The 14504-nt window shown below is 44.1% G+C and overlaps 1 protein-coding gene across 50 annotated transcripts in view; it reads right to left on the reverse strand.

The window, feature by feature from the left end:
- Positions 1 to 14504, reverse strand: part of IFT38 (intraflagellar transport 38) — a 43749-nt gene that overhangs the window by 11705 nt on the left and 17540 nt on the right. For all 50 annotated transcript variants that reach the window (XM_081555121.1, XM_081555103.1, XM_081555119.1 and 47 more), the window contains 5 exons: positions 13387 to 13482; positions 11238 to 11321; positions 7529 to 7662; positions 3623 to 3764; positions 352 to 424 (listed from right to left, as the gene is read on the reverse strand). In XM_081555121.1, coding sequence (XP_081411247.1) covers positions 352 to 424; positions 3623 to 3764; positions 7529 to 7662; positions 11238 to 11321; positions 13387 to 13482 — 529 coding nt within the window. The remainder of the gene's footprint in view (positions 1 to 351; positions 425 to 3622; positions 3765 to 7528; positions 7663 to 11237; positions 11322 to 13386; positions 13483 to 14504) is intronic.

Below are 14504 nucleotides of genomic sequence, written 5' to 3' on the forward strand. Positions count from 1 at the left end.
GGGGGGACTACCTTCAAGCAGATGCACCTGTACCTCATCACAATACTTGCTGCCCCTCAGTTCGCCCTAAATAAGGAACCCTAGAGACTGCTGAGGACAAGATTTCTTCTATGGTTATACATAACTCCAACTAACAATTATCATTTAAATAGGGGAAAATAAGATTTCAGTTGGCATGAAAACCAAATGTGCTTTAAATGGTATGTAATTTTTAACACTCTCTTAAGCTCCTGAATTAAAATGGTACTGATATAAAATCACCTTTTGAAAAAATAAAATGTGCATGTAAGTTTTTCAAGGCTGAAAACATTAGTCCAGAAAAAGCACATCTGTTTAAACATGTGGACTTACTTCCACTCTTGAGCAGACGTTTTCCTTCCTCCTTGAGCTTGTTCTGCATCAGACGGAGAGTGTTCTCAGCTTCCTGTGGAGCAGGAGAAACAAGAGCCAGGAGAAAGGACCCTTTTGGACTGTTTTATTCTTCTTTACCATGTAAGTACTGCTCGACTTGTGACCCAAAAGCAGAAAAGACTGAGCTACAGGAAGGGGAGGAAAACTGACACCGCAGAGGAAACCTGATACCCCTCCCCCGTCATCACCCTGGGAGCTAGATGAAAGTGAAGGGATCCCAGAAAGGACACACCTGGCCAAGACAGGCCTGGCCAGCCTCCAAATCCACGTCCCTCGCATCACACCTAACTGCCTCTGAAGAAAAGTGACGACACAATGAAATGTCTGCCACCCGTGCTGGTGTGGGATGTGGACACAGAAACAGATGCATCAACTCTGGGCCTTTTGCTAATAAAATAAAGCAGGAATTTTACCATTTTCCTCCCCTGCACAATTCTAGCCCTGAGAGGTGCTAAATGGTGGAAGTGATCAAACAGGAAAAGAAAGGAAGAAATACTCATCTTAATTTCCAGGATATTTTTTTAAAAAGCCAATACTTGAGTTAGGTTATAAAATGTGACCCTGATTATTCTCAAGAGAAAATGGAAGAGGAAGTTGGCTTTAAAAAAGGTGCTGTTGTTCTAAACACTACAAAGGAAGCAGTGTTCCATGCTGAGATATTCTGAGGGACCAGGTACCAGAAGCCCAGGAGCTGGTGTGAGGCAGCAGGTGCTGCTGAAGGACGGTGGGCAGGGAGGGGCCCCTCAGAAGTCACCCAGCTGTCCACATGCGTCCTGAGGCATGTTCTTCCATATGTTCTCCGAGACCAGGGTGACCCAGAAAACAGTACAAAATAATCAGCTTATTTTCATTCTCTCTTTACTGCTCTTTCCCAGACGCTCAAGATTTAAGATTTCCAGAACCCCAGGGTCTTTTCATTGCCCTCAAAATGTGCCTGTCCTGGGTCCCACTCCTGCCTCTCCCATATAGCAAGAGTGGCAACAGGCTCCTGTCCAGATAAACGTGTCCAGATGAAGGTGATAAGCCACTCACAGCCAGCTCTCCTGGACAACTAAGTAGCATCACCTAATTCAAACGTCCAGGTTTATAAGAAGGCAAAGATGACCTTTATACCAAAAGTTGTCAAGGACCACAGGGGAAAGGGAGGTTGCAGACCAGTTTCACTGTGAACATACATTTCAAATGACGATTCTTGGGTTAAGGAGATATATTATTAGGGGATAAGGACAATTCAAAATGATGGCAACCTGATCCAACTTCCTTAGCTCTGATTCCGTATTTATCAACTGATGCTGGGATCTGAAATACTCTTTCCTAAATGACTTTACACACTGGGATGAGAGGAACCTGTAAAACATCTGGTCAGGTTTGAGGTCATATCTATTTCCCACAATACTCAATAAAGTTGTTTTAGGCCAGCCAAAGAATGCTCAAACTACCGCACAATTGCACTCATCTCACATGCTAGTAAAGTAATGCTCAAAATTCTCCAAGCCAGGCTTCAGCAATTATGTGAACCATGAACTTCCAGATGTTCAAGCTGGTTTTAGAAAAGGCAGAGGAACCAGAGATCAAATTGCCAACATCCACTGGATCATCGAAAAAGCAAGAGAATTCCAGAAAAACATCTATTTCTGCTTTATTGACTATGCCAAAGCCTTTGACTGTGTGGATCACAATAAACTGTGGAAAATTCTAGAACAGATGGGAATACCAGACCATCTGACCTGCCTCTTGAGAAACCTGTATGCAGGTCAGGAAGCAACAGTTAGAACTGGACATGGAACAACAGACTGCTTCCAAATAGGAAAAGGAGTATGTCAAGGCTGTATATTGTCACCCTGCTTAAACTTATATGCAGAGTACATCATGAGAAATGCTGGGCTGGAAGAAACACAAGCTGGAATCAAGATTGCCAGGAGAAATATCAATAACCTCAGATATGTGGATGACACCACCCTTATGGCAGAAAGTGAAGAAGAACTAAAGAGCCTCTTGATGAAGGTGAAGGAGGAGAGTGAAAAAGTTGGCTTAAAGCTCAACGTTCAGAAAACTAAGATCATGGCATCTGGTCCCATCACTCCATGGGAAATAGATGGGGAAACAGTGGAAACAGTGTCAGACTGTACTTTTTTGGGATCCAGAATCACTGCTGATGGTGACTGCAGCCATGAAATTAAAAGACGCTTACTCCTTGGAAGGAAGGTTATGGCCAACCTAGATAGCATATTTAAAAGCAGAGACATTACTTTGCCAACAAAAGTCCGTCTAGTCAAGGCTATGGTTTTTCCAGTGGTCATGTATGGATGTGAGAGTTGGACGGTGAAGAAAGCTGAACGCCAAAGAATTGATGCTTTTGAACTGTGGTGTTGGAGAAGACTCTTGAGAGTCCCTTGGACTGCAAGGAGATCCAATGAATCCATCCTAAAAGAGATCAATCCTGGGTGTTCATTGGAAGGTCTGATGTTGAAGCTGAAGCTCCAATACTTTGGCCACCTCATGTGAAGGGTTGACTCATTGGAAAAGACCCTAATGCTGGGTAGGATTGGGGGCGGGAGGAGAAGGGGACGACAGAGGATGAGATGGTTGGATGGCATCACCGACTCGATGGACATGGGTTTGGGTAGACTCCGGGAGTTGGTGATGGACAGAGAGGCCTGGCGTACTGCAATTCATGGGGTCGCAAAGAGTCGGACACGACTGAGCGACTGAACCGAACTGAAAACTTTATAAAGCAGTTTCTGAAAAGCTAGTCTGGTTATTCAATTAACCAGGGCTTGAAAATCTTTCAGTGAATTGACCTAGCAAGTTTTTAGATCTGTCCTCAGGACATGTTACATAATTTGTGGGACTCAGTGCAAAATAAAATGCAGTTTAAAATTATTAAGAATTTCAAGACAACAGAGCATTAAAGCCAGCCCAGGAATTTCTAAGGCTGCAGTTATAACCAACTGCTCAGGTCATGTGGCAGCTCTGTCTGTAGCCCTGACTGACCAAACCTGCTATCAAAAACCTGCCAAACTTTTGAGTCTAGGCTACTCAACCAGGAAAACAGAAGAACCACATGAGCAGTCCTTAGCCTGATCAAGGAGAAAAAACACTCATCTGATATTCTTTTTCATGATGCTCTTTACAAACTGGCAAGTCAACAAGTACAAAGCAACACGCCAGAACCGAACCAACAGTCTGTGCGGAAGGGACGCACACTCACCTCAAACCTCTCCTGCTCCATCCTGTGATGATCCTCCAGCTGCTGCTCCAGATAAGCCAGATTCCGAAACTTCTCGAGATAAATTTCATACTGCTTCTGCAATTCCTCCTCAATCTTCTCATATTCATCCATAAAGGCTGGCCTAAAACAACAAAATGAAAAAAAAAAAAAAAAACAGAAGGATTAACCAATACACAAACATACAGTAGTTTGAAACTGGTATTCAGAGCTCCAGATTCCATCCTGGATTTCTCTGGAAAGCCTTTAACTGGAGGAGCGTCTTCATTCTTGTTCAGTTCAGACGCTCGGTCATGTCTGACTCTTTTGAGACCCCATGGATGGCAGCACACCAGGCCTCCCTGTCCATCACCAACTCCCAGAGTTTACTCAAACTCATGTCCATTGAGTCAGTGATACCATCCAACCATCTCATCCTCTGACATCCCCTTCTCCTCCGGCCTTCAATCTTTCCCAGCATCAGGGTCTTTTCCAGTGAGTCAGCTCTTTGCATCAGGTGGCCAAATTATTGGAGTTTCAGCTTCAACATCAGTCCTTCCAATGAACACTAAGGACTGATCTCCTTTAGGATGGGCTGGCTGGATCTCCTTGCAGTCCAAGGGACTCTCAAGAGTCTTCTCCAACACCACAGTTCACATTCTTTGGTGCTCAGCTTTCTTTATAGTCCAACTCTCACATCCATACACGACCACTGGAAAAACCATAGCCTTGACTAGACGAACCTTTGTTGGCATAGTAATGTCTTGCTTTTTAATATGCTGTCTAGGTTGGTCTTAACTTTCTTTCCAAGGAGTAAGTGTCTTTTACTTTCATGGCTGCAATCACCATCTGCAGTGATTTTGGAGCCCCAAAAAATAAAGTCTGACACTATTTCCCCATCTACTTGCCATGAAGTGATGGGACCGGATGCCATGATCTTAGTTTTCTGAATGTTGAATTTTAAGCCAACTTTTTCACTCTCCTCTTTCACTTTCATCAAGGGGCTCTCCAGTTCTTTGCTTTCTGCCGTAAGGGTGGTGTCATCTGCATATCTGAGGTTATTGATATTTCTCCCAGCAATCTTGATTCCAGCTTGTGCTTCATCCAGTCCAGCTCTTCTCATGATGTACTCTGCATATAAGTTAAACAAGCAGGGTGACAATATACAGCCTTGATGTACTCCTTTTCCTATTTGGAAGCAGTCTGTTGTTCCATGTCCAGTTCTAACTGTTGCTTCCTGACCTGCATGCAGATTTCTCAAGAGGCAGGTCAGGTGGTCTGGTATTCCCATCTGTTTTAGAATTTTCCACAGTTTATTGTGATCCACACAGTCAAAGGCTTTGGCATAGTCAATAAAGCAGAAATAGATGTTTCTCCAGAACTCTTTTGCCTTTTTGATGATCCAGCGGATGTTGAGAATTTGATCTCTGGTTCCTCTGTCTTTTCTAAATCCAGCTTGAACATCTGGAAGTTCACAGTTCACGTACTGTTGAAGCCTGGCTTGGAGAATTTTGAGTATTACTTTACTAGTATGTGAGATGAGTGCAATTGTGCAGTAGTTTGAGCATTCTTTGGCATTGCCTTTCTTTGGGATTGGAATGAAATTGACCTCTTCCAGTCCTGTGGCCACTGCTGAGTTTTCCAAATTTGCTGGCATATTGAGTGCAACACTTTCACAGCATCATTTTTTAGGATTTGAAATAGCTCAACTGGAATTCCATCACCTCCTCTAGCTTTGTTCGTAGTGATGCTTCCTAAGGCCCACTTGACTTCACATTCCAGAATGTCTGGCTCTAGGTGAGTGATCACACCATCGTGATTAGCTGGGTTGTGAAGACCTTTTTTTACAGTTCTTCTGTGTATTCTTGCCACCTCTTCTTAATATCTTCTGCTTCTATTAGGTCCATACCATCTCTCCTTTATTAAGCCCATCTTTGCATGAAATGTTCCCTTGGTATCTCTAATTTTCTTGAAGAGATCTCTAGTCTTTCCCATTCTATTGTAACAAAAGCTAATTTCTCCTTTTCTCTTCCCTCCCCATAAAAGGAAGATACATTTAATCAAAAATTAAGATGGGCTCTTTGTAAAAGCTAGAAAAAAATCCTGAAAGTACTAAGAATAAAATTAAAATTATGCCTAATTTCATCACTAGGTGTTACCACTTAATATTTGAAATACATCATTCCAGACTTTTTGGTGGATAGGTACGTACAGAAATGCCATTTCTTTTTAACAAACAATATGTATATTATATTAGATGAAGCTCTGAGGTCTTTTTTTCTCACTCAGTATGGCACAGATTTCAATACAGAGTTAAAAATTAATCATAAACTGTATACATCTCTAAAAATCAACAAACTAAATGTATGCATTATCTTGTGTGTGCGTGCTAAGTCATTTCAGTCGTGTCTGATTCTTTGCAATCCCACAGGCTGTAGCTTGCCAGGCTCCTCTGTCCACGGGATTCTCCAAACAAGAATACTGGAGTGGGTTGCCATTTCCTTCTCCAGGGGACCTTCCCGACCCAGGGATCGAACCCATGTCTCTTAGTCTCCTGCACTGGCAGGTGGGTTCTTTACCACCAGTGCCACCTGGGAAGCCCCATGCATTAATTTAGCTGGGCATAATACTCTGCTGTCTGCATGTTGCAAAATTTAATCAGTCCCCTAAAAAGAGAAACAAAGGTTGCTACAAATTAAAGCTAAGTTTTAACTAAACCAAACTATAAAAACTTAAAAACAGGGACTTTCCCAGTGGTCCAGTTACTAAGACTCCCTGCTCCCAATGCAGGAGGCCTGCGTTCTATCCCGTCAGGGAAGTAGATCCCACAAGCCACAACTCAAGATCCCACATGCTGCAACTAACACCCGGTGCAGCCAAACAAATAATAAACATAATTTTTTAAAAACTCAAAAAAAAAATGTTTAAACTGGTTTGCTGAATTTTTTTTCTATTATTGATCTTAAAGAGAAACCTCTTTTCTTTTAAAAATATAAACAGATAAACGAGAAAAATAATTTACAATCTCTTGGAGTAGAGAAAGACACAGAAATTTTTCTATTAAAAAGATCTGAGGCTTAACAAAATTGAATTTACACTTGAAAGGCAGAATTTTTTAGCGAGACAAATCTATCCAGTGACCCTGATTCCAGAGGCAGAAGGGGCCGGGGCGTGCCCTTGGAGAGGAGGAAGCTTGATGCTCTCTGGGCTACTGTCTGCTGTTCCCAGGTGCTGCCTTCCCGCAGATCGCAGGACCGCAAGCCAGAGTGCAGACCAGTACCAGTGTCTCAAACAAGCAAGGCACCTTCAGAGCGGACGCAGCCACTGGACAGAGGAGGAAGGAGGGAGAAAAATAACGGAAGAAGGAAAAGGGAGGCAGAGCAACAGGGCAGAGCAAGGAAAAGCAGATACAGAGCTGGGGGGACGGGGAGGGAGGGAGAGAAAAAGAAGGAGGCAGGGGGAAGAGAGAGTGAACCCTAAGAAAATGTGAGGCACATGCTGGAAAGGGAAGAAGATGAATTACCAGTGAGGAATTATAAAGCTCTAAAACCAACTCCAACCAAGAGGCAAGAGTGTTTCTATTTCCACCTAATTTATGGCAGGACACAGGTCTGAGGAGCCAGGCCTTGTATAACAACTTCTACCATCTGGATTTACTTACTTTGCCTTGCATTCCAAGAAGCTACAAAGGCTAAAAGGGAGGTTCAAGAATAAAGCAGTTTTCCAGACACACTGAAAGCAGCCAACAGACTGAATCCAACAGTGTTTGTTGGAACAAGAGACACACGTACATTCTGCAGCAGAGGCATCCCAGGGCCTAAAAGGCCAACACCACTGACCGCGCACTCCCTCGGTCTGCTTTAACTTCCAGGGACAGCCCTCCACTCATGCTCCGGTGTTCACACCTACCTGACGCTCTGGAGAGTCTGCAGTCGCTTCCGATTTCTTTCCAGCTCCAATTTCCTCTTTTCGATTTTGGCTTCTAAGTTAGCTTCATCAGAGGCCACGTTGTTGAGCAGGTCTTTTGTCTTCTGAACCTGCGCCTACATTTAACAGTAAATGAAGGAGACAAGGTCCAGTAAAGACCTTGACCTGACTCTGAAAGAGAGGGGCTTCTCAACCCCTCAGGCCCAGCAAGACCTTGGGAAACAGAAACAAAGGGAAGCAAACAGATCAAACGCTCCCCTGAGCCATCGCTCACTTAACCAATTATTTCCAGAAGGAACATCACAGAGGCCCAGAAAAAAAATTATCCATTTTTCTTCCATGAGAAGGTGTTTCTGCCCAGGGAAACGAACGCAGGTGGAAAGAATCCTGTGTAGGAAAGTATCCTACGCAGAGCCTGAGACCTGTCGGCTCACCTGTTGAGATGGTTACACCTCACCTGCAGGTGATGGTCTGCCTTCATCTACCTGGTTCAGGCTTCTCCCAAGCTACAAAGAACTGACTTACAGAACAGATGCACAAACAAGCTTTATCTTAGCTTCACTTCCCTGGAGTTTGCTCAAATTCACATCCATTGAGTCAATGATGCCATCCAACTATCTCATTCTCTGCCACCCCCTTCTCCTTTTGCCTTCCATCTTTCCCAGCATCAGGGTCTTTTCCAATGAGTTGGCTCTTCCCATCATGTCGCCAAAGTACTGGAGCTTCAGCTTCAGCATCACTGCTTCTAATGAATATTCAGGGTTGATTTCCTTCAGAATTGACTGGTTTGATCTCCTTGGAATTTACACATGTGTAGTCTGTTTCCCTGCAGGCCTCTGAAATGCTATGTGGTCCACAGAGAAATTGCCTAAAGAGACTAGACACATTCCATGACTCTCAAGAGTCGGTGCACACTTGGAAGCGGTCACTTTCATTGATAATTTATGGCTTAATTTTTTTTGTCTAAGTACACTAACCATTTCCAAGATGCCTTCATGAAGACTAATCTCATACCTAACCACTAACTTGTTAAAGGTACTCATAGAGCCCAAGCAGGGATCTGAGTTTACTCTCAGAGGAAAACAAAGTGGGTCTCCGTTTTGAACAAACTACTCAAGCTAATGGCAACACTTCTCGGAATCAGAGTCAGATTAAAACCTAGTGAATCATCTATCTGACCTCAAAAGTAAAGTTTTTTAAAAGGTTCTGGGATGTCCCTGGTGGTCCAGTCGCTAAGACTCTTTGCTCCCAATGCAGGGGACCCAGGTTTGATTCCTGGTCAGGGGACTAGATCCCACATGCAGAAACTAAGATCCCACATGCTTCAACTAAGACTCAGCTCAGCCAAACAAATTATTTTTTTTTTTAAAAAGGCTCTTTTTAAAATAAATGGCCTATATTTTATAATCCCCCCTAAGGGTCCAGGTTGTTTCATTGCTTTGAATTATCAAATATCATGGATATTTTCCAACAATGAAAAGACACCTTAAGAGACTTTCACCAAGAAATGAACTGTGCCCTCATTTGGCTGTTGCATTGTTAATCTACTTAGTAGAAAAGGCACTTATGCCATGCTAACTTGATTCAGCCAGAACACTGACAAGCACAAGAGTATTATCATTAAAATTTTGTTTTAAATTAACAATCACAAACTTACAAAGAGCTGTAGTATAATACAAAGCATTTTCCCTAACCTAGATGAGAGTGAGCTGCTGACTTGATGCTCCATCACTTCTAAATACTTTAACGTGTATTTCCTGCAAATAAGGACTTCTTCACTTCTAAATACTTCAGTACGTATTTCCTGCAAATAAGGACTTCCTCCTATACATCCAGCCAGAAAACAAACCCTGACGCACAACCTCATCCAACCCACAACCCACTGTGAAGTCCTCAACAGCAGACAGGAGTGACCCTGGGCATTCATTCAGTCACCAGGTCTACCTGGTCTCCTCCGGTCTGGAATAGCTCCTCAGCCTCTCCTGGATGTTCATGGCCTTTCCACTGCTGAAGAGCAGGGGCCAGGGAACTTCAGAATGCCCCTCAACATCCCTTCATCTAATTAGCTTCAGATGATGCAACCTTAGCAGAACAGTGCAGATTATCACTGCCCCCTGCCTTTCAACAGGCATGCATCATTCTGACCTGCTCCATCACGGAAGATGTTCACCCTGATCACTGGATTAACGGAATGTCTGTCAAGCTTCTCATATGATATCACTCTCTTCTTCTTTGTAATTAATGAGTATCTTGTAGGGAGCTACTTTGAAACCATGTGAAAAATCTGCTTTTCATCAGTTTTCAATGTATTCATTTATCTTTTGTATCTGTGAGCATTCATTCAACGGTCTATAATCCATTACTATATTTATTTTGATGCTTAATCTGTCTCTGATGTGGCTGGGGGAAGCTCATTCAGGCTGGCTTCTGTGTCCCTTTCATATTCTTTGAGTACTTCCGTGCTTTCTGGCACAAGAAAACCTCTTATTTTCTCCTCTCAGCTCTGGAATCAGTCATTTCTCTCCAAGAGCCCTGCTTCCCTTTAGTGGAAAATGGCATTTAGAAACCAAGCTTTGGGGGCTAGGTGTGCTTGGAGCTAAGAAACATATGAATGCGTGTGTGGGTATGCATGTGTATGTACACAGATATGTCATACATAAGGTACGTGTACATAAGATTTATTCCCATAACTATCTATTTATATTGAAATGCATTTAACCATCAACACCTATTTCAGGATTTGCTCTAATTTTTTCCCTTTCCATAGTTGTAACACCGTCTCCAATGGTGAGAACCTCGGCTTCTGCATCTTTAATATATTCACTCATTTGGTCAAGATGCCAATATGGAACCATCTCGGCTGCCCTGCACCTCTCACCCTGCTGAGACTCTGCCTGTCTGTGCTGGGCTGACCACGGAATATCACTGTTATATGACAAGAGGACTATAAAAACCTATCTATCTTAGAGTTCTGTACAACTCTCAGCAAATTTTGTTTTATAACTACTCCTAATTTACATAAGGCTCCTCATCTCTGTCTACTGAATAAAATGAACCTCTAATAATGACTGAATACTTACTATGTGCCAGAGTCTCTGTATGACAGACTGTCATAATGAATGATCATGAGGACCCCATGTGGCAGGGACTGCCATTCCTCTTGTTTTATGGATGAGGAAAGTAAGGCACAGAAAGGTTAAGTAACTTGCCTGACATCACACAGAGAAGGTTCAAGCCCAAGTAGTCTGAGTTTCTCTCACTACCTGCCTTCCAAATGAATGATTCAGATGCAATGAGCTTATAATAACTAACCATGGATGATCAGTAAAGGATGCTGATCATTCTATTTATTCAGTATTTAGAATTAAGATAACCTAGAAATAATCTAGATGCCCAACAGTGAGGAACTGGTTAAATAAGTTGTGAAGAGTCCAAAAAACAGTATTTACTGAAAATTTTAAGAGAATTATTAAATTAATAAAACTGACAAAATTTTAGTAACATGAAAACAACAACAAAGGGAAGATAACAGTAAGTCACCTAGCTATTCCAGAACATGCTCTAAATTTTTCACTTCCCCACTAACATGTTCTACCTTTGTTACAAGGCCCAGCTTGCTCTGTCCTGTAAAACCAGGAACTCACTATTTTCCAGTCCTAGGCACAAAAATATTAATTAAAAGTAATCTTACCAAAATATCTTTTATTGCAATTCTCATCACTTTTTCAGTCTCATTTATTTCCAGAGGTCTGGCAACTGCTTCTGTTCTCAGTTCCTATAGGAAACAAAACAATTTTTTTTTTTTTTTAGAAGAGGAATTTTCAAAACCAATTCCCAGCTCTAGATATGGCTTATGGACTAGTTCTCAAAGGCCCCACTCTTCAGCTATGGGCCCCCAGGACCCCAACACCGTGGGAAGCAAAACTCACCACTCAGAATCTTTTCTCTCCAAATCTGCTTCTTTACCTGCATTGCATTCAGAGACCCCACACCAAGGGCAAATGAACTTCCTGTCTGAGTCCTCTGCCAGCCTGTACTATCTTCCCTATGCTCACGGCCCTCTAAGTTGACTATCACTGACAACTGTAACCAGTGAGAAGAGTCTACTCGGCCCTGCCCCAGCACTGACCACTAACCATCAAGGGAGGCATCTGTGCCTATCGTATCAGTCAGTACTGGACATTTCTGAAAGCTGGAGCTTTAACATGGATGTGGTTATAGGGTTCCAGGAGCACCTCCTCAAACCCTGCCTTGCACTTCTTTCAATCCACGGTGAACCTTGTCTCCCCACTGGGAAGTACTACTGAGCACAGGGACGTGACCTCCTCAAGGACACAGAACACAGAGCCTTCTTGGTCTGAGGCTAGAGTCGCTCCTTGATGAACGTCTGTTGAGTGTACTGGATGGGAGCCTCTGCAGATCACAACTACACAGGATTTGACAAGTCCTACACCCAGGGCCTCATGGCTCCCATGGCAACAGCTCAGCCTCAGACTGCTTCATCAATTCACTACAGGTTGGCGTGGAAAGAGCCCCCCGGAATCCTAGTGAAGCCTCACAATGAAGCCAAAGAACTCTGCTGGTGAACAGCGAGTGACCAACTCTTGTCTTTGGGTCTGCGAGGAACATGATCAAACACACATTCACTGCACTATCAATAGAAAACATGGGAAGCCTGGAACTGCCTCGCTGCTTATCTAAACTAGCTGTCAGACATCACTGGCAGGTTTGTTCTGCCAACCACACGGCACCAGGTGGCAATGTATCCAGAGCCAGAATGGTGAGCTGGCACCAAGTCCCCACATCCAGTCTGCTTCTAGGGCAGAAAAGGACAATACCCTAACACTGTGACAGCAATGCCAGGACACGGGCGAGGCAGTGACAGAGCAGCCACAGATGACACACCTGACAGGAATGCAGTCTACTAAATGCATTTAATTCAGAAATATTAGATGTGAGCCTGTAGGCTTCACATGCCGTAAATCCTCACAGGTAAGAACCAACCAACACTCCCATTTCTTCTTCAATCAGTAGCTAGGTCCCAAACTCTGCTGCACACTGGGATCACCTGCAGAGCTTTAAAAATCTGGTTCTCACCCACAGACATTTCAATCCACTGGTCCAGGGGACGACCTGGATGTTGGGTGATTTAAAAGCTCTACAGGAGCTTCAAGGGTGTTTTAGGAACCCACACTTCAACAGCTCCTTAAACACAGAGGATAGCTAATCCACCTTGACTGACGGGGGCTAAAATAAGGATTGCAAATAAATTTCAACTGTAACATCAACTTCAACTGACTGCCTAGATTAGTGACTGGTTCCCAAACTGATGAGTATTAGAATCACCCAGGAGACTTAAAACTCCTGATGCCCAAGTCACATTCCATACCAGTGACATCAGCACGGAAGCCAGATATCAGCAGTTTGTAAAGATCCTCGGGTGACTCCACTGGGCAACAAGATTTGGGAGCCACAGGCTGGGAGGAGCATTTTGTTGGGAAGCATGCCGAGGCTGAGGGCACTGGGGGAAAGCATCGTGATCAATAAACTCTGCCACAGGAACAAGAGGGAGAGCTTGAGGGAACAAGAGGGAGCCAACACGGCACACGTGTGCCATTCCTGAACCAGATGCCAAAGGCATCAGAAACAGACCCAAGCCCACCAGAAGGAGGAATTGCAGCTTATGGATTGTCCTTTCCCACACGGTATCTCATTTTATCAGGCACTGTTTAATAAAACCAAGAGAACAGGAAAAAACTTAATTGGAAAAGAAACCCTGGAAATCTGCTCAGCTGAGAAGGTAATTAGGGAGGTAACAGAGGTATCTGAACACTGCTCACCCTCAGCTCCACCTCCTTGCCCAGCAAATCATACAGAGATGCTCCTTTGGAAGTGATTTCAGAAGCAAGCTGCCTCGCTGCTTTTAAATCTGCAATCTAGAAGGAAGATATCAAAAACAGAAACTTCACTAACAGGTTTTCAGCATACAGAAAGAACCAATCTGTTCATATCAGTTCCCTCCTCCAGTCAGAACACTTACCTAACTATAGAATGTGTTTTCCCCAGGAGACATATTTACACCCCATAGAAGAAAGCTCCCAAGACATCAGTTTAGGAAACATTGATCTAAGTATAAATTAGATCAATTCCAGGCCCCTGGGTCTCTCTGAAAGGCCCAATGTCAAGTCAAATGTACTCTGCAAGCAAGAGGTATGTGGGGGTGTGAGGCTGGCACGCCTCCTACAATGAGGGGCTCTGGCAGTGGTGGGCTGAGCAGAGGGGCAGCCTGAGGACGTAGTCCCATGCAGCCCCGAGGCCCTGTGTTTACCCCTCCCGCCCCACGTTCAGGGTGCAGTCTGCGGGCTGCCGAGAGGTTCAGAGGAGCTCACAGGCACAATGGCCTCACAACAGACCCGCTCCCACAAGGCTCTGCTGTGAGGATGTGATGAAGATTGAGCCCTCAGCCCTCGGTAAGCTTCTCTCTTAGGGTCTGCATGCCACAGCCTCCTTCACGAATGCACTAAATTTCCAAAGAGCCAAGTATTTCCCAGTTCTGCTCACTCTCCCTCTCCCCCAGTCAACAAACTCCCACCACCTTTTCAAGCCACCTGCAACAACGCTCCTTCTTCACTCACAGCGGGCGACTTGTCCGTTTCCTGAGTCCTCAGGACTCTGCTTCCACCAGCAGCAAGCTTCCGGCTTGCCCTGTGGGGGTCTTCTCACCCCTCCACTTCTCAGCACTGCAATCAGCAGAGTTCAGCCCCCCAACCTCTTCCCCTCACACTCCCCCCAAGCTCCTGGCGCGGATGCTGAGTTGACAGCTACAAGCTGAGGCTCCGTGGCTCCACTAGGACACTTCGGAGATGCTGCAAAGGTAACATCCCAAACCAAACTCCTCATCTTTCCTGCCAGACCTGCTCCTTCCAAACTCTCCTCCATTTCAGAGGATGGCAACCCT

The sequence above is a fragment of the Giraffa tippelskirchi genome, chromosome 13 (genome assembly GCF_054371585.1).
Source record: "Giraffa tippelskirchi isolate mGirTip1 chromosome 13, T2T-mGirTip1v1.2.pri, whole genome shotgun sequence".
NCBI classification, from domain to species: Eukaryota; Metazoa; Chordata; class Mammalia; order Artiodactyla; family Giraffidae; genus Giraffa; species Giraffa tippelskirchi.